General features: G+C 51.4%; 14 protein-coding genes across 14 annotated transcripts; 6 read left to right on the forward strand and 8 right to left on the reverse strand.

The window, feature by feature from the left end:
• Positions 1 to 23: 23 nt before the first annotated feature.
• HPODL_00865 (uncharacterized protein) lies at positions 24 to 1,691 on the forward strand (the record flags this gene model as incomplete). The annotated part of the gene is made up of 1 exon (XM_014080832.1): positions 24 to 1,691. One exon carries the CDS (start codon positions 24 to 26, stop codon positions 1,689 to 1,691), a length of 1,668 nt encoding a protein of 555 aa, XP_013936307.1.
• Positions 1,692 to 1,696: 5 nt separating this feature from the next.
• HPODL_00866 (uncharacterized protein) lies at positions 1,697 to 3,304 on the reverse strand (the record flags this gene model as incomplete). The annotated part of the gene is made up of 1 exon (XM_014080833.1): positions 1,697 to 3,304. One exon carries the CDS (start codon positions 3,302 to 3,304, stop codon positions 1,697 to 1,699), a length of 1,608 nt encoding a protein of 535 aa, XP_013936308.1.
• A 152-nt stretch (positions 3,305 to 3,456) lies between these two features.
• HPODL_00867 (uncharacterized protein) lies at positions 3,457 to 4,116 on the reverse strand (the record flags this gene model as incomplete). Its single annotated transcript, XM_014080834.1, has 1 exon — positions 3,457 to 4,116. The coding sequence occupies one exon, from the start codon at positions 4,114 to 4,116 to the stop codon at positions 3,457 to 3,459; it is 660 nt and encodes a 219-aa protein (XP_013936309.1).
• Positions 4,117 to 4,286: 170 nt separating this feature from the next.
• Positions 4,287 to 4,667, forward strand: HPODL_00868 (uncharacterized protein; the record flags this gene model as incomplete). The annotated part of the gene is made up of 1 exon (XM_014080835.1): positions 4,287 to 4,667. One exon carries the CDS (start codon positions 4,287 to 4,289, stop codon positions 4,665 to 4,667), a length of 381 nt encoding a protein of 126 aa, XP_013936310.1.
• Positions 4,668 to 4,676: 9 nt separating this feature from the next.
• Positions 4,677 to 6,198, reverse strand: HPODL_00869 (D-galactonate transporter; the record flags this gene model as incomplete). Its single annotated transcript, XM_014080836.1, has 2 exons — positions 4,677 to 5,676; positions 5,810 to 6,198. The coding sequence occupies 2 exons, from the start codon at positions 6,196 to 6,198 to the stop codon at positions 4,677 to 4,679; spliced, it is 1,389 nt and encodes a 462-aa protein (XP_013936311.1).
• Positions 6,199 to 6,440: 242 nt separating this feature from the next.
• HPODL_05173 (uncharacterized protein) lies at positions 6,441 to 8,789 on the forward strand (the record flags this gene model as incomplete). Its single annotated transcript, XM_014080837.1, has 1 exon — positions 6,441 to 8,789. One exon carries the CDS (start codon positions 6,441 to 6,443, stop codon positions 8,787 to 8,789), a length of 2,349 nt encoding a protein of 782 aa, XP_013936312.1.
• Positions 8,790 to 8,893: 104 nt separating this feature from the next.
• HPODL_05174 (uncharacterized protein) lies at positions 8,894 to 9,835 on the forward strand (the record flags this gene model as incomplete). The annotated part of the gene is made up of 1 exon (XM_014080838.1): positions 8,894 to 9,835. One exon carries the CDS (start codon positions 8,894 to 8,896, stop codon positions 9,833 to 9,835), a length of 942 nt encoding a protein of 313 aa, XP_013936313.1.
• Positions 9,836 to 9,842: 7 nt separating this feature from the next.
• Positions 9,843 to 11,087, reverse strand: HPODL_00870 (D-serine dehydratase; the record flags this gene model as incomplete). Its single annotated transcript, XM_014080839.1, has 1 exon — positions 9,843 to 11,087. One exon carries the CDS (start codon positions 11,085 to 11,087, stop codon positions 9,843 to 9,845), a length of 1,245 nt encoding a protein of 414 aa, XP_013936314.1.
• Positions 11,088 to 11,249: 162 nt separating this feature from the next.
• On the forward strand, positions 11,250 to 12,326 carry HPODL_00871 (AB hydrolase superfamily protein; the record flags this gene model as incomplete). Its single annotated transcript, XM_014080840.1, has 1 exon — positions 11,250 to 12,326. The coding sequence occupies one exon, from the start codon at positions 11,250 to 11,252 to the stop codon at positions 12,324 to 12,326; it is 1,077 nt and encodes a 358-aa protein (XP_013936315.1).
• Positions 12,327 to 12,395: 69 nt separating this feature from the next.
• On the reverse strand, positions 12,396 to 14,333 carry HPODL_00872 (sphingomyelin phosphodiesterase; the record flags this gene model as incomplete). The annotated part of the gene is made up of 1 exon (XM_014080841.1): positions 12,396 to 14,333. The coding sequence occupies one exon, from the start codon at positions 14,331 to 14,333 to the stop codon at positions 12,396 to 12,398; it is 1,938 nt and encodes a 645-aa protein (XP_013936316.1).
• Positions 14,334 to 16,017: 1,684 nt separating this feature from the next.
• On the forward strand, positions 16,018 to 17,175 carry HPODL_00873 (uncharacterized protein; the record flags this gene model as incomplete). Its single annotated transcript, XM_014080842.1, has 1 exon — positions 16,018 to 17,175. One exon carries the CDS (start codon positions 16,018 to 16,020, stop codon positions 17,173 to 17,175), a length of 1,158 nt encoding a protein of 385 aa, XP_013936317.1.
• Positions 17,176 to 17,204: 29 nt separating this feature from the next.
• On the reverse strand, positions 17,205 to 18,716 carry HPODL_00874 (uncharacterized protein; the record flags this gene model as incomplete). Its single annotated transcript, XM_014080843.1, has 1 exon — positions 17,205 to 18,716. The coding sequence occupies one exon, from the start codon at positions 18,714 to 18,716 to the stop codon at positions 17,205 to 17,207; it is 1,512 nt and encodes a 503-aa protein (XP_013936318.1).
• Positions 18,717 to 18,812: 96 nt separating this feature from the next.
• Positions 18,813 to 19,880, reverse strand: HPODL_00875 (uncharacterized protein; the record flags this gene model as incomplete). Its single annotated transcript, XM_014080844.1, has 1 exon — positions 18,813 to 19,880. One exon carries the CDS (start codon positions 19,878 to 19,880, stop codon positions 18,813 to 18,815), a length of 1,068 nt encoding a protein of 355 aa, XP_013936319.1.
• Positions 19,881 to 19,955: 75 nt separating this feature from the next.
• Positions 19,956 to 20,912, reverse strand: HPODL_00876 (putative dihydrodipicolinate synthase; the record flags this gene model as incomplete). The annotated part of the gene is made up of 1 exon (XM_014080845.1): positions 19,956 to 20,912. One exon carries the CDS (start codon positions 20,910 to 20,912, stop codon positions 19,956 to 19,958), a length of 957 nt encoding a protein of 318 aa, XP_013936320.1.
• Positions 20,913 to 20,960: the final 48 nt, after the last annotated feature.

The raw sequence follows: 20,960 nt of genomic DNA on the forward strand, positions 1-20,960 counted from the left end.
CAATATTTCCGACGTACTTCCACATGAGAGTCACCGTGGCCTGTGCTGGATGCCGGCTGAAAAAAATCAAGTGTATTCACAATGGCCATGCACCGTGCCAGAACTGCCAAACACGCGAAGGCCGCGACGAGTGCCGGCTATTCACCACGCAGGAGTTTCGCAAGTACAAGCGGGCCAACACAGTGCTGCTCAAGATCGATAGTGGCAAAATGGAGCTGTCAGAGAGTCTGGTGAATACGTGTATTGGGATTACTGTGCAGAATCATCCCGAACTGGTATTTCTCTACTTCCCCCCGAATATCAATCTGTTTCGGCTACTCGACCCGGTGGTGTGCCTCGGTCTGTGCGCCCTAAGCTCGCCATTTCTCGAAAAATCCCCCGAGAACTCAGAATTCATCGCCGCGTTCGAGGCCAAGCTGCTCGAAAAGCTGGACGATAAAGTCAGCATGGACTACTTGGTGCTGCTGCAGGCAAGCGTCATTTGGCTGCTGCTCAACTGGCAAACCGGAAAAACCAATAAAGGATACCTGTTTGGCGGGTTTGCCGACCGCGTGTACACGACACTTACCAAACAGAAGAACACGAGCAGCTCGCTGATTGAGCAGGAGTTCTACATTCGCAGCATCTGGGCCTACCAGTTGACATGTCTATCGCTGAGAGAAGGATACACGGACGGCCGTGCTAGACTGACAAAGTACAGACTTCCGATGCCGAATAAGGACCTTCTTTTTGGACATATGGGGCCATGCAAGTATCTCGGCGACATAAATCTGAGCCAGACGTCGGAATTGTTTTATTTATTCGTCTACACCACGGATATTTGGACAGACAGCAACACGTGGATTTTTAAAGGCGGCCGAAACCACTATAGAGAGGCGCCGTGGGACCCGGCCAGCAAGTGGCACAGTCTCAACATGCGAATAGAGTCATTGGAAGCACAGCTGGGGCCAAAGGAGAAGTTTTCGCTGTCCAACCTCGAGGCCCATTTTTCTCTAGGCGAAGGAACTATTTTCTGCTACCTGCATCTGGGAATATTAATATCCAAGATCCTGATTCGACGCAATTACTTTCCGTTTGTGCCGCTTGACCAGACAGGTCCCAAGGGCCCTCATCCGCTGTCCAAAGAGCTTTGCGGCGCGCCCAAGGGCTGGTGGAGAGAAAACGCACACACGGTTTTTGACTGCAGTCGCATGATAGCCACCATTTTTGACGAGCTGCAAAAACGCAACAAGCTGTTTTGCAACTCGTACTCCGGCTACTGCGGCCTAACCGCGGCCTCTATGCTCATCTACGCGCACAACTTCCCCTCCTACGACCCCACGTTCCACGACGCAGACCTGTACTATCAGTACTGTCTGAACTTTCTGAAATTCTACAAAGCGCACTGGGAGCTGGGCTCCTACTATTACGATTTTTTGCAGCACACGCGTCGGATGCTGGAGGCTGCGGCTAGCAACAAGATTGAGATTGCCAGCATTTCCGCGTTTGAAAACATGAAGGACGAGCTGATCGAGGTGGCCAACGTGGCTGCTCCGCTGCCCAAGACCGACCGGCTGAACATAGAAAGCCTGCTGCGTTCGCCAAAGGTGCCAAACTCGCCAGCGGAGGATGTGGACTGGCTCAGCGCAAACATGGCATGGGACTTTGGCTGGTCGAATCTGGGAGTTACTTTTACAGACTATATGTGCTAATCAAATTATATTGGGGAGGTGCACGAAAAAGAGGTGGCCGGAGTGGTTGCGAAAATGGCCTTCATGTACTCAACAGACCCGTAGAGACCCAGACAGGCAAACGAGAGCGACGCAAAGGTCAGACAAACGTAAAAGACTGTGATAAAGCCGTGCTTCCGGAAACCGTTTTTGACAAACGCCATGAACGGCCGCTGATAGCCGGTGGCCTCCATGGTGGCCTCGTTGTAGTCCTCAATAAGCTCGGCGTTGGTCTTCATGAACGCCGCCCAGATGTAAAACCAGAATGGAATCACATACGTCAGCGGGATCATCGTCAGGGCAGACGTGAACGCCGAGATGGAGGCCACGTTCGGAACACCTGTCGCCACAATGTAGATGATGGCCCAAACGATGGCTGTGGACACATACCACAGCAATTGGCCCTTCTTGCTACGGATGTCGAGGTCGTGGAAGATCCGTGGCAGGTAGTTCTTGTAGATGATCTTGGTGTTCACGTGACCGTAGAACACCGCCTGGAACACGCCCACGACGAAGGTGATCACAGAGAGACCTTTGAGGGCCGTCATGTTGGAGAGGCCAAAAACGGATGGCGAGTTTGAAAACTGGCCCTGTTTCGTGTAAACGTAGTTGCCGTAGATGAGGTAGATGCACACGATGGCGCTCTGGGCGGCGATCATGGACTTCCAAAAGTCCCATGGTCTCTTCATCTCCGAGATAATTTCTGGGAACACCACAGAGCCGGCGAAAACGTACGAGATGTTGGAGACCGCCACGAGCTTGTTGACGAGTGACTGTGGGGCCACCACGTATGTCACAATGGTGTCTTTGTCGAGACCGAGAAGATTTTTCGCGTTGGCCCAATTCGGCTCCCCAAAATAGCCCATTTGCACGAACAGGTTGACGTAGTTGATTGCAGAGACGACAAGACAGAACTTTCCGACGTTGCTGAACGTTTTTAAACTTGAAACCACCCCCAAGGCGGCACATAGAGCAACCAACAGGCCTGTCCAGCAGTACCTCGCATCTTGCAGAATAACCATCGACTCGAGGGAGCTGATTGCTATGTTTGCGCCTGTGAGCAGCATGGCAATAACTTGGAGAAAAATGACAATTTGCGCCCAGGTCTCGCCGCCAAGGATCTTGGCAATCTCAGAAAACGACTTGACGGGGTACTCTGGCGAGTCGAAGAGAAGAAACAGCCACCAACAAATTCCACCTGCCATCAGAGTGAGGAAAAAACACACCACCAAAATCAGGTTTCCAGGCACATATCCCACGAGGGAGTATGAGTTGGGGATGAGTGTGGCACCCATGATTTCTGAGGTGAGCAGACCGGCACAGGCCAGCCAGTGCGACGACCGAATGGCCAGCTTTTCGTTCTTCCAGGTCTGGTACGAGTCGGTCTTGGGCTTAAGCGCCTTGATGTGGAGCGTACTGTGCACCCAGTCGTGCCACCAACCAATCGAGGAGTCTGAACGCACTTCCTCGTACTGTCTCTCCAGCGATCTTTGGGCATAAAATAGTCTGGCTGCGATAGATGGCTCACCCACAACCGGCTCCACAGAGTGAGTACTGTGGTACTCGACGTCGACAATGACTTTATCTTCCTTCATTGGGTGTAGAACGGATCAATTGCGGATCTTATATTCTTATTTTTTTGCATCAAGATAAGCAGCGTGCAACCGTTATCAGCTTATCTGGGATTTTTTTTACATTTTCGAAATTCGGCTACACATTCGCGGATGCACTAAGCAATCAACCAACGTTAATTGTCTCTTATCAGCCTGCGCACCACTCTTGCCGGTGCACCAATCACAAGACTATCCCCCTCAACATCTCTGGTAACCACAGAACCTGCTCCGACCACCACGTTGTCGCCCAGAGTCACCCCTGGTAAAATGGTTGCATTGGCAGCTATCCAGCAGTTGTCGCCGATAACTACCCTGCGAGAGAAGTCCACACCTTCGCCTCGGCGCTTTGCGTCCAGCGGATGGTCCGCAGTGGTGATGCACGTGTTCGGCCCGATCTTGCAATTATTGCCAATGATAATCAGCGACGTGTCCAGAAGCACTGCGTTGGCGTTGATGTAGAGATTGTCGCCAGCAAGGATGTTGAAGCCGTAGTCGCAGCTGAAAGGCGTTTCAATGAGCGGATTGGACCCGCACTTGCCCAGAAGATTCTTTGTGAGTGCTGTGCGTGCGGTTTTGAACTCTTTGAGAGATCCAAAATCGTCCAGCTTCATCTGCTGTAGTCGACAGCATTTGGTAGTCGACTCAAACCGAGCAATCTCGAGTGGCTCGACCATCGAGTCGTACACCATGCCAGAGATCATTTTGTCATATTCGGGCGTGTTGGGGATGTTTTGGATATTTTTGCGTGCAAGATCTATGAGCTCATAGTCGAGCTCATGGCTGGGGTTGACCATAAATATTAATCTATTTATTGTCGTTCACCGCCACGCATGACCCCACTAGCCACTCTAGTCCAGGTACTGATCCCCCGCCACTAGCTTGAAAACGGCCAAGAATGCAAAAAAATAATTCCCCCACCACCGCCAAAATTATATAATCCTCGTCAGATCTCCATTCCAGCACAATGGTTGCTGAAAAAATTAGCTGGGACTCTATCAAAGGCAAGGAACATCCGGTGCTCTCGCCGGGCTTTGTGAGCAATGGCCACGTGTTCACGTCAGGGATCATTGGCTCAAACTACGCTACCGGCGAAACCCCTGAAAAGGTCGAGGACCAGGTTCATCTGGCCATCAAGAACCTCGAGAACGTGCTCAAGGCTGCCGGCTCTTCTCTCGACAAGGTGTTTAAGGTGACCATGTTCATCTCCCACGCAGAGTACTCCAAAGTCGTCAACGAGATCTACGGCCAATACTTCCCGCAAAAACCGGCCAGAAGCTGTGTCGTGGTTGCATTTATGGATGCAGCTATTAAATACGAGCTGGAGGCTGTGGCCACACTAGATTAATAAAAATATTTAGTACATCCATCTGTAGTTTGGATTCGAAGGTCCTTCAGCGAGCAAGTACGTGGGGACGTCTCGGTACGTCCAGGAGACGCCCTGGGCCCTGTTTCTGCGACGGTTGTCCAGCACCATAAACGTCAAAATACTGGTCACCGCGATAATGGCAGCACCACCAAACCCGGCCGTAATTCCCAGGGCAGGCACGTATTTCGGAGCATCCTTTGCGCGGAAGATGTTGGTCGAGATGAGCCCCGCAGCATTCGCCAACGGCACGCCGACAGCAGAAATCACCACTCTTCTGTTCTCGTTCGGCGTGTTGTTGTTGTACCACGTGGAAGTGAGCACTGACGACGCCGACGAGCCGGTAGTCATGAGGAAGCACGAGAAGTATGCCACACCGATATGCGCCTGTGTGTCGATGCAGCCAAACACGACGAACCCGATCAACGTGGAGGCCACGGCCAGGACGATAAAAATGGACCGCACGCGCAGCAGGTCCGACGCAAAGCACCAGAAAATTAGCGCCACGGCCCCCCACACGTTGGGCGCGACCGTGTACAGGTTTGTCATGACGGTGCCCTTGCCGAGCGACTCAATGATCTGCGGGAACCAGTTGTTGATGGAGTTGAGCGGCACTCCAATAAAGATCTCCTCGAACATCCACGCAATGGCGACGGGGTGCTTGAACACCTTGATGGCGTCCATGAGCGACACTTTCTCGGTGGACAGCGAGGACGAGTCAGTGCGGATCCGCCAGATGGCGCACTCGCGCTCTTCTTCAGTGAGAAAGGCTGCTTTTTCGACCGTCCGCGGCAGGTAGAAGAACGCAAACACCGCCACAATCACGGTTGCCCCACCCTCGACCAAAAACAAAATCTGCCACCCGTGAAGTCTTTCTGTTTTAATCTGGAACAAACCAAATGCCAACAGCCCGGAGAACGCGTTGGCGATGTTGGCCGCGGCGTAAAAAATCGACAGCCGTCTGGCCAGCTCGCCACGCCGGTAAAACGTACTCAGGTAGTAGATGATACCGGGGAAAAAGGCCGACTCGCACATTCCGAGAAACCATCTCGCCGCCATGAGCGAGCCGTAGTTGAACACCGACACGGCAAGCAGCAAGCAGCGTGATGCTGCCAAATGTGAACATCAAGCACGGAATCACGTTGGCGGCGTTGTATCGTTTGATCAGAAGCGAGAGCGGGAAGGCGCACAACACAAATGGGATGTAGAAGATGGAGAGCATGTTGTTCCATTGCTGGCCCTTGATGCCCAAATCCACGTCCAACTTGTCTGTTTTTGCGTTGGAGATATTGCCCTTGTCGAGCGCATTGAACAGATACATCACGGTGATGAGTGGCAGGATCCTGATGTCGAACTTCCAACAGATACGACGCTCGAGCTTGTGGTCGAGCACGCGCACCGGCTCGCCGGCGCCGTGTTCTTTGTCGTCTGTGACACGCTGTTCAAGAGAGACAACGTCAACTGTGTCGTGCAGTTTTGGGTCCATGGTTGAGTGGTTGATACCATGGTTCATCCGTATTTATATCTTACCCCGTATTTGTGATTTCTTATCATGTCCCCCACCGGGGCGCGGGGAGATAACGTCGGTAATTGCGATGCAAGTCCGCAGAGGCAGAGAGTTGGCAGACAATAGCACCTTGAGCGTATCTCTGATAGTCTACCAGAACGTCGCCAAGACTTGTGTGGGGGAGGTTCATTTCGTCCATATCGTCGGCCGCCACTAATTTTTATTTTTTTCCAGTGGTGCTCCACCAGATGCAGCAAGCCCCAAGGAAAAGAGGCCCTCGAAAATTGGGGCTCTACGTGTGCGAGTTCCCCGGCTGCGGCAAGCAGTTTTCGCGTTCTGACCATGTGAAACGGCACGCGCGAAATCACACTAGCGAGGGCCGTTTCCGTTGCGAGGTCCCAGGATGCACGGCCGAGTTTACGCGGCTGGATATTAAAACCAAGCACCAGAACCGGCACTTTCGTCGGCTAGATCGGGTGAGCGAGGTGCCAGAAAACGTCTCGGGCGCTGCTGACAGCACGAAGCCCGAGGGCTCGTCTCCCGCTGGGCAAATGGAGTCAACAGAAAGTTCAGACCATACCACTAAAGATGTGATATCGCAGCCTACACCGCAGATCGGACCGTTTGCCACCAACGTGGGGGACTCTGCGCTTGTGTCGCCGTCATTCTCGCCGTCTCGCCTGATACGGTGGATGATGCACGATCTGACAGAGGTGTCACCCAGCCATGCCGACCACCAGACCTCTCACGGTCCGTTGTTTGCCGAATACCACCAGCTCGGCGCAGACACCGCCACGATGCTCAACGAGGTGCTCGCCATTACACCCGAGTTCCCCAACGCCAACTACCAGACCGACGTCGACGAAAACATCCTGCTGCACATGTCGCAGCGGCTGCCCATGCTCGAAGGACATGCAGACTTCGAGGTCTACAAGGTGCGTTTATTTCTGAAACTTTATTGGCGGATGTACCATTCACAGTACCCCATTCTACACAGGCCGTCGTTCTCCACGTTCCAGGTCCATCCGCTGCTTTTGTTGGCCATGGTGATGATTGGGGCCTCGTTTGCGAAAAAATGCCCCATGCCAGAGGATGTGGAGCTTAGCGATCCTGACGGTTTTGCGGATCTGATAGCGTATCCGCTGCGGTGGCTGATTTTTTCTTGCGACGAGGCCAAACCGGGCTGTAATTCGTGGGTGATCCAGAGCCTGCTGATGCTGGAGACGTACGAGATCACAAAGACGTCGCGTCGGCTGCACGAGCGAGCATGTATATATAACGGCACCAAAATCCAGCTTTTACGCAGAAGCCCGATCCTGGGCGGTGATCCACTTAAGGGAGGCAGCGCCGACCCGAGCCACTCGAACAGCCTGTGGACCACGTGGATCGAGAGCGAGTCGATGAAACGCGCTGCGTGGATGTCTTTTTACATCGACACCATCCACGCAGTGGTTTACGGCCACCCAGTCAGCATTTACGACAGCCAGATAAAGCTCTCATTGCCGTGTCCGGACGATTTGTGGGAGTACGACAACTTCGACAGAAACAACGCTCCCGCCTCTGTGATGCAGATGCCAATTTTCACCGACGCTCTTACGCGGCTGCTCCGCAACGAGCCGGTCCAAACAGGGCCTTTTGGCCGCAAAATTCTACTTGCGGGCCTGCTCAACCTCAACATCCAGATGAGCCAGAAAGAGTCGCAGCTGACGCTGCTGGGCTGGGACTCCAAGCGGGAAAATTGGAAGGCCAGCATTGCGTCGGCTTTGGACCACTGGAGAGTGCAGTTGCCACAGCGAAGCTGCTGCCATGCAGGCTCATGTCTCTACCATGCAGACAGCGGGCCGGCTCTGTTGCCGCCCTCTTTCCACGCCCATGATACCAGGTGCAAATTCCCCGAATACCACTCTGCACAACTGCATCTCTGGATCACCCATTACGACTACATAGTTTACGCGGGGGCGCCCAAACGGATGAACGTGCCAGTTTTGACAGAAGACTACGATGTGGTTGTGCGCCGGATTGCCAAGTGGGCGCAGTCGGGTGCGGGTGCAATTTGCGCGGTCAACTCGTACATCCTGCTCTTTGAAATGATGCTTTCGCCAGAAAATAGCACCGATCAGGTGAATTATGTCTATGAGCCCGACAAAGACCCATTTATTTACCGGCCGAATGTGATTGTGTCCGCCACATTGTCGCTGTGGGCATTTACGTTCTACAACTACGGTCCCGAGTCGAGGTTTATGTCGCCCGAATCCGGGATCGAGCTAGACGGGGACTATGCCCCCGCGATGGAGGACGCGTACGCTTATTTGCGGCGAATTCGCACGGAGCTAGTAAAGGAGACCGGGATCCCTTTCAGAAAGCTTAATCAGATGGACCCGGACCAGTACAAAAAGGCCGTGGCCGAGTACGCTGCTGCTCTGTCCCGAGTCTCGCACATAAACTATATGGTGGGGTTGCTGCTCGCCCTTGCCACGGGCTACAAGAATGGCAAGTGGGAGATTGGTCGTGAGTACGCAAAACTTCTCCGCAACTGCGCCCAAAGAAGCATGGGCAGCCCCGTGGTTTTCTGTATGAATATGTACGAAGATAACTAACTGTGCAGCGCCCCCCACATTTTTTCTCCTCAGTGGTGGAGGGCATATTTATTGCAAGAAAGAAAAGACCAAGCTACTAAACTCTTAGCTCACTATATTCTCCCATGACTCTAGAAAAGACACTCAAAGACGGTATTTACTCGCCGGTGCCAACATTCTTCAAAAACGATGCGGCCCAGTCTCTCGACACTGCCACGCAGCAAGAACACGCGCGGCTGCTCTATCGCAGCGGCATTTCAGGGATTCTGGTCGGAGGCTCCACAGGCGAGGCAGTTCACTTGCCTTTGGAGGAGAGAGCGGCCGTTGTGAAGTCTATTAGAGATGCTGTTCCAAACTCCTCGTTCAAAATCCTCGCTGGCGGTGTTGGATCTTGTGTTCCTGAGCTGTGCCACCAGGCTGCCGTCTACAAGGAAAACGGCGCCGATATGATGATTGTGCTTGTTCCTGGTTACTATGGCCCTGCAATCACCACCCAGAGCGGCCTGGAGGCCTGGTTCCATGACCTAGCAGACAAATCCCCACTGCCTATAGTCGTGTACAATTATCCGGGAGTCCAAAATGGCATTGATCTTACGGGAGAGACATTTACCAGGATCGGAATGCACAAAAATATTGTTGGTTGCAAGCTGACCAACTTCAACTTCCCGTTGTACACGATGCTGGGCCAGAACGAGAAGCTTAAGTCGTCCGACTTTACTCCTCTGTCTGGCGTCGGACAGGTTCTTGTTCCGTCTCTTTCTGTGAACGTGAACGGAGCAATCGACGGTTTCTCTAACGTCTTCCCCAAATGTCTTGTCAGGATCATGGAACTGTACAAAGCGCACAGATACAAAGAAGCGCTGGAGTTGCAGGACATGATCACGAGAATCAACGAAATGACGGCTGCCACCAACCTGATTGGTCTCAAGTATGCTCTAAAGTACAAATACGGCTTTGGAGAAACCGAGATCGGACGTCCCCCACTCAACCACTCCATGGACATGGAGGTGTGGAAAAAACACCTGCCGCTATTTGAACAGCTCTCTAAAATTGAGGACTCTTTATAGCTACATACTACCATCCTCTATATGGCACCCAAATATCCACGACCGTATTGCCATCTTCAACAACGTAGTACCATGGATACGATGCTGCCGTGATACAGCTGTGCTGTGGGATAATGCTGACCACGGTGCCTGTAGGAATCAGCTTTGTGTCCTTCTCCTCCACAGGCGTCAAGATTCCGTGCTCCTGACTGAGCCGTCCAACAGTCCAATTTTCGTATCCTGGTGGGGACACAATTTTTCCAAACCCAGGCAGCGGGCCAGACTCACGTGCCAGCGCTATAACACCAGCGTTGATCAACTGCTCGCCGGGAGCCTTGGAGCCTCTTCCAGGATAGGCGGAAACAACCTCCGCGATAACTTTGCAGGCAACATCAGAAACCTCAATACAGCCTGTAGCTAGCTGCTGCAGGTCGCAGAATGGGTAGTTTCCCGCATGGAGCTCGAGATTACCAAACAGCTGGCCCACAGCGCTGAGATCGAATTTTTCAGCCGCATGGGCCGTTGGAGTGGCGCCAACCGACATCTGGAGCTTTAGTGAGTTGTCAAACTTGAGTGCCTCTTTGCACGCCTCATTCACGCTCGAGATCTCAGAAATTAAGAAAGATTGTGCCTGCTCAAAGTTTCTGGACGTGTACGAGTGGCCGGCGTGGCAGTAAAAACCGTAGAGCGAGACTGTCTGGGTGATGTCTGTCTTTAGAATTTTTTCAAGCAGCTCGGAAATCGAACTAGGCAGGAAACCTGCTCTATCGGTGCCCATGTTGATTTTGATGAAGACGCTCCATTTTTTCGACAGCGAGTGTTTTTTGCTGAAAGCAGCCAAAATGTCTAGCTGTTCCAGGTTGTCCACCATCAGACGCAAACTCTCAACCTTGGTGCTCAGATCTGCAAGCTCTTCCAGACGGCTGGAAACGACCGGCAGGCTGAAAAGAACGTCCTTGATCAAGCCGTTAGAGATAAGCGGCAGCAGACCCCACGCCTCTCTGAGCGTCGACACAACGATTTTATCAGTCTTGTACTTGCCAGTGCCGAGCTGCAGTGCTGTTCCCTCGAGGGTTTTGTGAGTTTTAACGTGTGCACGGAAATCTGCGCCGAGGTTGTGAGCGTTCTCAAGCATTTTGTCCGAGTTTCTCTGGAAGGTTGCCCTGTCGACCACAAAGGCGGGTGTAGGCAGGGACTCGATGCTGACGCCTTTGTAGGCCTTGAGCAGTTCGTCTTTGTTGGACAGGTCAGTGAGTTCAGATGGGTACTTCATTGGGGGTAGGATAAAGTGAATAATTTTGTCCGACTTTTATCAGTGCACGCGCATCTGCGCCCCCACCGCCGCAAAAAATTAACTCCGCACGATAAGCAGAAATGTAAAAATAGAGGAAATATATAATAGCTCCGTCAGCTCGAAATCCGTCAATCCACCATTATGTCTCCCTACTCTGTCACCCTCAATCCCGACTACTCATGGCCCGAGCCACTGAGCGAGCTTCCGCTCAAGATCCATCCCTCAATGGCTGGCAAACTCGACCCGGAGTACGTGAAGTTCTTTGAGGAAGAACTGTGCAACAGACCAGACATTCTGGAGACACACAAGTTTCCGCTTGCAAAAACCAAGGCTGGTGGAAATGTGATCCCTGGACAGGCTCCGCCAAAAGAGATGGCACAGATCTACGACATTCAGATTCCTAGAAAACACACCTCGGCCGAGAAACCGATTCCCGCCAGGGTTTTCGTCCCCCAGGGCACTGCGCCCGCCGCGGGCTGGCCGTGCACCGTGTGGTACCACGGAGGCGGCTGGGTTCTTGGCGGCATCGACACGGAAAACTCATACTGCACGCATTTGGCCGACAACGCCCGCTGTCTCGTCATCACCGTCGACTACAGACTGGCTCCCGAGTTCCCGTTCCCTGCCTGTGTCGAGGACGCGTTTGAGGCCCTATTGTACGTCATGGACACCAAAGACCTTCCTATAGATAACACTAAAGTCTGTGTTGCTGGATCGTCCGCTGGCGGCAACCTGGCTGCCATCATGACGCACAAATACGCCAGCTCTCCTCTGAGCAAAAAGTACCCGCCCCTGAAATTCCAAATGCTGGTTGTTCCCGTGACAGACAACTCCGCGACGGGAGAGACACAACCGTCTTGGAGAGAAAATGAACACACTCCGCAGCTGCCTGCTGCCAAAATGCTGTGGTACCGTCAGTTATATCTGCCTCTTGCCGGAGAGACTCTGACGACTCCAGAGTCCAGTCCGTTGTTCTATCCGGATGAGAGCTTCAAGAACGTTCCGTCGGCATTTATTGCGGCTGCCGAGTGTGATGTGCTACGCTCTGAGGCCGAGGCATATAACGAGAAGCTGGTCAAGAACGGTATTGACAGCCACATAACCATCTACAAAGGAGTGCCACACACGGCCATGGTGATGAATGCGCGCCTGAAGCAGGGCGCAGACCTGGTGAGGGATACGACAGGGGCGATCAAGAATGCGTTCTATGGGAATTAATCTCTCTTTGGTGAAAAAAAAATTGAGATGCAGATATCTTTAGTGGATGAAAAATATAAAATACATATTTTAGAGATGTAAACACCTTCTGGCTAGGGCCGTGCTAGAAGTTTCCTGTTTGGCACTGGAAATGGCCGTGGCAACGTCTGTTAAATTGGCGTCGGAGTCAAGCTCGATGAGCGGAGCATAATACTTGTTTCGCGTGTTGCCACTCTTGATCTGCGCAATGGACTGCTCCTTGCACCCGGTCGTAGTGCATATGTCGGAAGCCGAAGAGCTTTTGGACATGTACTTGCTATAGAGCTCAAAGGCGGTATTGTTGGACTCAAACATCTGCAACACTCGCTCCCAGAACGTTGCATTAAGCGGGCTGGTAGCCGGCCACGACGGATAGTATTCTCTTGCCGAGTACTCAAGCTGCCACTTTGGTGGCGTGCTGTTTCCTGTGGCAGCAATATCCGCGTAATACGTTAGCGAGTCGACTATCTCGTACGTCTTTGGGTCCACCTTGTATACTCTGTAGCCAGTGTTAAGATCTGTGAAGGTGGTAATGGACGGAGCCAGGTACTGCACGCCGATGGCTTTACCCTGTGAATCGTAGTTGAGAATAAACTTGTCCTCGTGGCTGTGGCCAAAGAATTGGGCCTTGATGATGTCAGAATATTCCACCACGATGGAGTTATAAAGGTTTGACCAAGGCACGATGCAGTCGGCGTCTCCCGGTGCAATGTGTGTCTGTATCCACACAGATTCGTTTTGTAGCCTGCTGTCACTTAGTTCGTTCACTAGCCACTGCAGCTGGCCGTTTGGATCAAGTTTCGCGCCGCTGTTATACAGGATGTAGAAGTTGAAGTTGTAGCAGTCCACAGTGTTGAGGTTGATGAGCTTGAGGCCGGGAGCAGGACGGACAGCATATACACCGTAGGAGTCTTCAAACTGCCGCACGGTGGACGCAGGCAACCATTGCTGGAAGTAGCTGCCCAGGGTGCCGAGCGCCCACTGGTTGCTGAGATTTCCGATTTCCGCTGGCTTCAGGAGATTCACCGGGGCGGTGTCGTGGTTGCCCATTGTGCCATACAGCGGAGACTTTATGTACTTTGCCAGCGTGCTGTAGATTTGAAAAGCTTCCGTCACAGTCGTCGCGTTGTCGTACCAGACATTATGTGGGGGGACGTCTCCTGTGAAGAGCGTAAAGTCTGGTGCTCCGCCAATGGTGGCCTCCAGATTCTGGCCAAAACTTTCCACCAGGTCCAGCGGAACATCGCATTGGTACGCTCCAAACCGGGTAGCCGGGGTCTTGACGGTACTGGACTCCTGTGTGCGCGCCTCGCAGCACAGCGGATAGTCGCAGTCTGCCTCCGAGCCAACCAGATAGTCTGGGTCGTAGTGGATATCGGAAATGTGTAAAATAGTAAGTAGGTTTTCGGATGTTGCATTGGAAGAGTAGTTGATGACAGCATCGGAGACGGGAGATGGCGTAAAGTCCATTGTGTGCGGCTCAAAGTCCGGACAGGTAGTAAGAAATGAGTTGCAAATGAGCTGGCCGCCATAGCCGAGTAAAGAGTCGGAGGAGCTGGTGATCATCTTAACTACCACAGGGCCGAGCTCTGTCACCACGCCGTCGCAGACGTCCTCCTTCTGGAAACCCTGGCAGATGTCTTTAACAATCTCCAAGGTTAGTTCCTCACCAATGATGTCAATGGCAGCGTTCACTGCCACGAGGGCGGTCTGGCACGCCGTGCACTCGATGCTCTGCCCGATCTCGGAGACCAGGTCTTGCCAGCCAAAAAGTGACGGCACGAGTAGATCCAGAGCGGAATTCTGGTCGGAGCTCAATCTTGCTCGGGGTTCAAGCTGTGCAAGAGCTAGAGTTGAGAGTGTTAGAAGCTGGATGGTCTTTTTTGCAAGCATAGCTACCGTAGGCGTCTCTTGGAAATTTATAGTTTTGGACTTTCGTCCACGTGTAGTCAATGAAAGGTAAACGCACAATTGTTGAGACCCAAGCATGGTGCTACAATACAACTAAACAAAACGGTTGCCGAGAATGGCTAGTTGGAATGTACCTGAGCACGTGCCTGGATCTTGCAGGAAATTTTTTAGTCCGTGAGTGCGGAAACGTGGTGGAACACGTTGACGTGTGAACAGGCACATATTGTCTCTTGGTGTGCAATTTCAGTAGCAGGCCAATGGAAATGATGACAGATTCGGGACCCGACGTTCGTGTACCTCAAATTTTCAGAGGATTCATTTGCATAACCTTGAATCTCTGCGTTTGAATACGTTGAGCTGGCTTTCAGATCCGAGGCAATGGGGAATCAAGGCAGTTTTGGTTTGAATCTGGGCATTGAAAATGAGCAAGACAGAATAGAGAAATCGTTCTGTCTTGATTTCGACAGAGTAAATGCTAATTGGGTCACTGTATTGAATAAGTACGAAATTAATATAGTAAGATAATTAATTTTATTCTCACTCCCAATATGGAAATTATATTGATAAGATATTTCAGAAAAGCAAATGCAATCATGAACGAGGGCTGGAATTGGGTATCCCAAATATGGTTGAACTTAGTCTCACAGGCGGTAGGATGTAGTAACTAAAGCAGTATCTGTTTACTTGCAAATTTGAACATGCTCCGATCGGTATTTGCATTTCCACAATAAAAATTGTTAATAGTAATTAGGACTGAAGGTCAATGTTCAGTTACACCTCAGAGGGGCTGGGCCAGAGTGCCACACTAACTTATAAAGCCTGTCAACGCCTTCAACTATTGCGGTTAGACTATTGTCAATGTCTTCCAAAATCTCTCCAAGGTACTTGTCATCTTGACAGAGTTTACAGACAGAGTTGCAATAAGGACCATGGAAGGTTGGGCTTTCCATAAAATACACTCCTGTCAAGAGCAGCTTCTCCGCAATATCGACACCTGTTAGGATAGTAAGACTGAGGATGTAAAGTTGGAGAGAGCTATCCCAACTTCACCGATGTGTCTGACGCCTTCGAAAGCTAGAGCTGTGCTATGTGGAAATATTACCGTAGTGTTGCTTTCGTCATGAAAACTAACAATGCGGAAGACTTTGAGTTGCGATCCAACAATTCCGCTAAGAGCGTTTATTAAGCCCAACATAGATATGTCCGTAGGCTTGTTGCAAAGTACGTACTTGCAAATTTCAAATACTGCTTTTTTGACTCCGGAAATCAAAGTGTAAGATTTTTGGTTTGGCATGGCAAACTTTTGAAATCTGGAAAGCTGCGGAATTCACAAATTGCAGGAGATTGCTGGACAGTGGCAGTGTTTACGCTAAAAGCATATTATATCAGTGAGGGTGTATTTTAAAAAACAAGACGTGATTGAGAACATAAAAAACCCGTCACTTTGTAGTTGACTTTCAAAGGTTATGTCTCCATTGGAGGACAGCCTTTTGCCGCTGACTAGTAGGCAGCTCATATGATGCATAACTATGGACAAAAGCCTATTTAGACTGGCATCATTGCAAAGAAGGCATATTTGACCTTGTCAACAGTCACTCCAAATGCTTGTTCTTCATGATAGCGCAACTGCCAAAAGCGGAAAATTAATTTTCTCTTATCTAGGAACCTCTTGATAAGCTCAGCGGGGTTTCACATAGCACTAGCGGGCTAAGGAGGCTATATAAACACCACCGCTTCACTATGGTCAGTAATTACAACACAAATGCCGACCGCCTATCCTCATCCACAAAAACACCTTGGTCACGCCGTCAACTACCTCACCGGCAACCATGAATATGATATTCCTAAAGAAACCGTTGACGGAGAGATTGCTCAACTCCGTGAACGCCTAGAGAGCAAGCCATCTTTCAATCCCAACCTTACTTTTGATCCTGAAAAACACCTGATCAAAGACCCAAGCGCCAAGGTTCTCTCGCTTGACGACTTGAAGATCAAGAAAACCCGTGCTGCGCCAGTATGCGACTTTGCCGCTACATATCCGTTTCCCCTGCTGACGCAGGAGGCTGTGGATATGGTGCTCTGGGAGGCTTTGCGTCCGGAAATTGTTGAAAAATACGGCCGTCTTCCTAACCTCGCCAAAAGTGCTACCCGTCTCGATTTCCACGTTGGCGGCCACTGCAGTCGCTGGGCTCCATTTACACAGGCCCTATGGAACAGCTCTGAGCTGAGAGAAATCCTCGAAAGCTTCACAAAAGTGAAAATGAAGCCGTTATTTAGTGCGGGTCATTTTAATTTCTCACTAGCAGAAAAGGACGCAACAGAGCCTCCAAGAGAAGAACTTCTCAAGAAATATAGCGAGCAGAGCAACGGCGACGACGTGCCATCATCTCTTGGAATGCATTACGACTCGTCGACATTTGCTCTTGTTATTATGGCTGAGCTGGACGAGAATGCTATTGGCGGCGAGACGGGCATTGTCACAGGCGACAACAAGTTTGTGCGCGTGCCAGACCCAAAGGTGGGCTCTGCAACGCTGATCCAGGGCATGGTGCTCAAACATGTGGCCACTAAACCGGTCTCAAATTCCAACCGTGTGACTGCCGTTGCTGGCTTCTGCGTGGCAGGCCCTGAAAAGCTGGATAACAGTCTTTTGACCAGTGTGAAGCCATCAATTCTCCCTCGTCAAAACTACAACGAGTTCTACAATGACTGGGTGCAGTTCCGGCTCACAAACCTGGCTGAGCACATTTTGCACTACCGTGAGCAGCTCAAGACCGGCGAGCAGTTTGACCAGAGAGATTTTATTGCGCACTGTCAGGAAATGGAGTCGTACCTGCACAAGTGCTGGGACGAGATGGAGGCTCATTACAACCCTCCATATCCACCAAAAGAGTTTCACATCTCTTATGATGAACTATGAAAAAAAATTATGGTAGGTAAAAGAATAAATTATAGCACATACCTATAGGTTGGGGCCCTATCTCCTAGCTCTGCCAGCTCCTCCAGGGAGAATTTGTCAATTTCCTCTTGAGACAGAGCATCGCGTTTTTTGTTCTGCGATCTCAGATAGAAGTAATTGCACATGCACGGCACCATGGCACCAAGAACCGTGCAGCCGACGGAAAATCCGAATCCTAACGGGTAGTAAGGTGCCTGGGAGTCGATATAAATATTTGAGCCAATTCCACCCCCTCCAATGGACCCGAGAAGCATCATAAAGCCGATTGCCGAGGCCCGTTTAGTCGGGTTCGGGATGTTCAGGGACAGCCAAGCGCCGATTCCTGGGGCCTGCGCATTGTAGCCCGAGGCTGCGAGGAAAATAGCAAAATACGACACGCCCGGCAGATTAGGATGGTGGACTGTGACCCATAAAATGATAATACCCACAAGCCCAATTGTGTAGCAAATCATAATTGTACGAGCACGTTGCTGCGACCGGTCAGCCCAGATGGCCATGGACACAGTGAGGATGGTGGCCGCAACATATGGCGGAGTGGTCATTGCCTGTGCCTTGATAGCCGAGTAGCCAAGGTTTTTGACCATGGTTGGCAGGGTGTAGGAAAGAGAGTATGTTGGCACAGAACCTCCAAACCAAAACATAAGCATGACGAAGTAGACTTGCGGGTCCTTGAGAGCGTTCCAGGCCTGGCTCATTTCAAATTTCTGGTTTGTTCCCGCCGGCCCGTTATCGTATTTTTTCCGCAGATAAAGGTAGTCTAGCTCTTTATCAGAGAAAAACCTAATCTTGTCTTCTCCAGGGAAATTCGGCAGCATGACATATCCAATAAGAGCAACAAACACCGTTGCCACTCCTTCAATAAGGAACAGCCAGCGCCAGGCACGCCAGCCTCTGGCATAGTCGAGATTACCGATCCCGTAAGCCAGAACTCCACCAAACGCACCGGCAAGCGTGTTGGCGCCATAGAAAATTCCCATTCTCGTCTGCAGCTCGGAACGGGTGTACCAGCAGCTGAGAATGAAGTACGAGCCGGGGTAGATCACGCTTTCTGCGGCCCCAAGACACAGCCGAATACCAATGTATTGGTGCCAGTTCTTCACAAAGGCAGTGCACAGAGCCACGACTCCCCAGATGACCATCATGGAAGGCACCCAAAGCCTAGGACCAACCCGCTTGAGGGCGATGTTCGAGACTGGCTCAAATAGGCCATAGGTAAAAAATAGGCACGTGAGGGCCAAGTTGTACTGCTCGCCAGTCATGTTGGTGTCTGTGAGAAATCCAAACAGTTTTGCATTACCCGCATTTGACTTGTCGAGAGTACACCACAAGTAGCAAAAGGAAAGGTAAGGAAGCAAACGCAGATCGATCTTGGTCAACATTCTGCGCTTTTCTTGGGCATGAGCAGAGTAGTGTTCCTCGAGCTCGAGGAGGTACTCGTAAGACGACTTATAGTCTGTGTCGGCAGACACCTGAGTGATTTCAACGGGGCAACCTTTCTCCATACCACAAGTCAGCAATTTTTTCGGTTTATATATAGCTTATCTTATCTTATCAAGGAATTTTTTTTGTCGGCACCAAGTGCCGACGCACTGCATAGATTAGGTATACAGATACTCATCGAGCCGCTCGTCGTCCGAATCTTCCTTTGCAGGAATTGGGCGATTGGCCAGCGGCGTCAGCCGGAACCCGTGCCGACGGTACTGGTCCACGGGATAGTCCAGGGTTTGGGAGTGGCAGGTGATTCTTTGGTCCCAGACCACAACTGTACCCTTATCGTATCTCACACGGCACGCAAAATCCTGTCCGCGGATGATGTGGTTAAACAAAAAGTTGAGCAGAGCATCACTCTCCTCTTTCTGCATTCCCACAATGCTCTCCGTGTAGACGGGAGTGACATAGAGAGCTTTTCTTTTAGTCACGGGATGGACCACCACAACAGGGTGCTCTGTCCGACAGATGTTGCGTCTTTGGATTGCAGACATCCCGTTGTTAGTAACCTCTGCGTTGGCCACTCCGACATTGCAATGGACAGCACGTAGACCTTCCAATCTTTTTCTAAACTTAGGCGAGAGACGCTCGTAAGCTCCGTAACCACTGGAAAAGATAGTATCTCCACCGGCTGTTGGAGGACATTCCAGCATGCACAAAATAGTAGTGCCTGGCGTTTGGGGCTCTGCTGACTGGTCAGAGTGGAACTGGATAGGACTGCGCCCTTTCCAGGACCGTCTCACACGCAGATCGTCCTTGTCATCATAGATTATCATAAACTCGGGCGAGCCATTTGCCGGATGAGGAGCCCAGCCGTGGATGTGCAGAGGTCCAAAATGACGGGCAATTTCAAGCTGTCTCTCAAATCCGATGTCTGCATAGTCTTGGTCTCTGAAGACCACGACTCCCCGCTGCGCAGCAAGCAGCGCCAGTTCGTCCAGCCCGGCTGAAGTCAGCTGCGAAAGCTGTGTTCCGCGAATCTCCGTGCCAATAGATGGGGAAAGGTCCATGATAGTGGCTGTTTTGAGCAAGTTCGGCATTGCAGGGTCTGCTCTGTGGCCCGGGTCGTGGTGGACAAATTTGCCAATATCCTCGACTTTCTCGAGTGGGTCGTAGAAAGGCAGGTAGTCTGGGTAGAGAGGCTCAGAAGAGGAGGGTCTTTGGATAGTCACGGTCATCGTTGTAGAGGAGAGTATCAGAGTTAGGTATTTAAATCAATACATATCCACCAAGGGATCGGCGGTCGCCGACACTTACCGACGACTGCTGAGCTGTTTTTCATGCTCCAAAATGCTGACAATAGCAGGATTACTGATAAGCTTTTCGGCGGCATTTGCCGACGCAGGCAGCAGCGGACTGCGGACATATGGCTCAGAGCCTTCAAGATGGTGGAGCAGAGCCTTCATGCCGGGAATGCCAGCGCTGGATGCCGCCGCATCGGCGTTAGACACGAGCAGATGCAATTTGTTGGCCTGGCTCAAAATTTCTGGAGTCAGTGGCTGTTGACACAGCTCCCACAGCTCCTGACAAGTTTTAGGTGCAAAATTTGGGACGCCGGTGATTGCACCCTGTGCACCGACAATTATTCCTGGTAGCAGAAAATCAATAAACCCGCATAGGGCGAAAAAGGGAATGCCCGTGGTACGTGGACCGAGCGGCGACTGGGCAACGCGGGCCAGCTTGGCAACAGAAGCACAGGTCAGCTTGCAGCCCACTACATTGGGTGCTTTTTCCGCAATTCTAAGAATAAGGTCGCTGGACATGTCGATTCCACCCGCAACAGCAGGAAAGTTGTAGATCAGAACGGGGATAGGGCTCTGGTCTGCGATGGTGGTGTAGTATGCCTCCAAATTGGCTTCTCCTAATCCATAGTATCCAGGTGGAATCACCAGAACACTGTCAGCCCCAGCAGAAGCCGCGTCCTTAGCATATTGGACGGCCTGTTTGGTGGACAGTCCTCCAGCTCCAGCCATGATAGGCATGGACGCAAAGCCAGCCTCGTCCAGTGCTGTTCTTGCTGAGTTGATCAACTGAATCCTTTCCTCTCTTTCTAAGTGGATGGCCTCCCCCATGGACCCCGAAACAACAGGCATAACGCCGGCCTCAGCAAGACGCAGCGTATGTCTTACAAACTGGTCGTAGTTGATTGTCTCATCGGCGTTGAAGAAACACGGCAAGGGTGCAAGGATTCCAGGACGTAGCGACCGCATTGCCCCCTCACAGCTGGCGGAGACGCTTTATATATGTCGGAGGATGTC

This window comes from Ogataea parapolymorpha, chromosome III (genome assembly GCF_000187245.1).
Source record: "Ogataea parapolymorpha DL-1 chromosome III, whole genome shotgun sequence".
Taxonomy (NCBI): Eukaryota; Fungi; Ascomycota; class Pichiomycetes; order Pichiales; family Pichiaceae; genus Ogataea; species Ogataea parapolymorpha.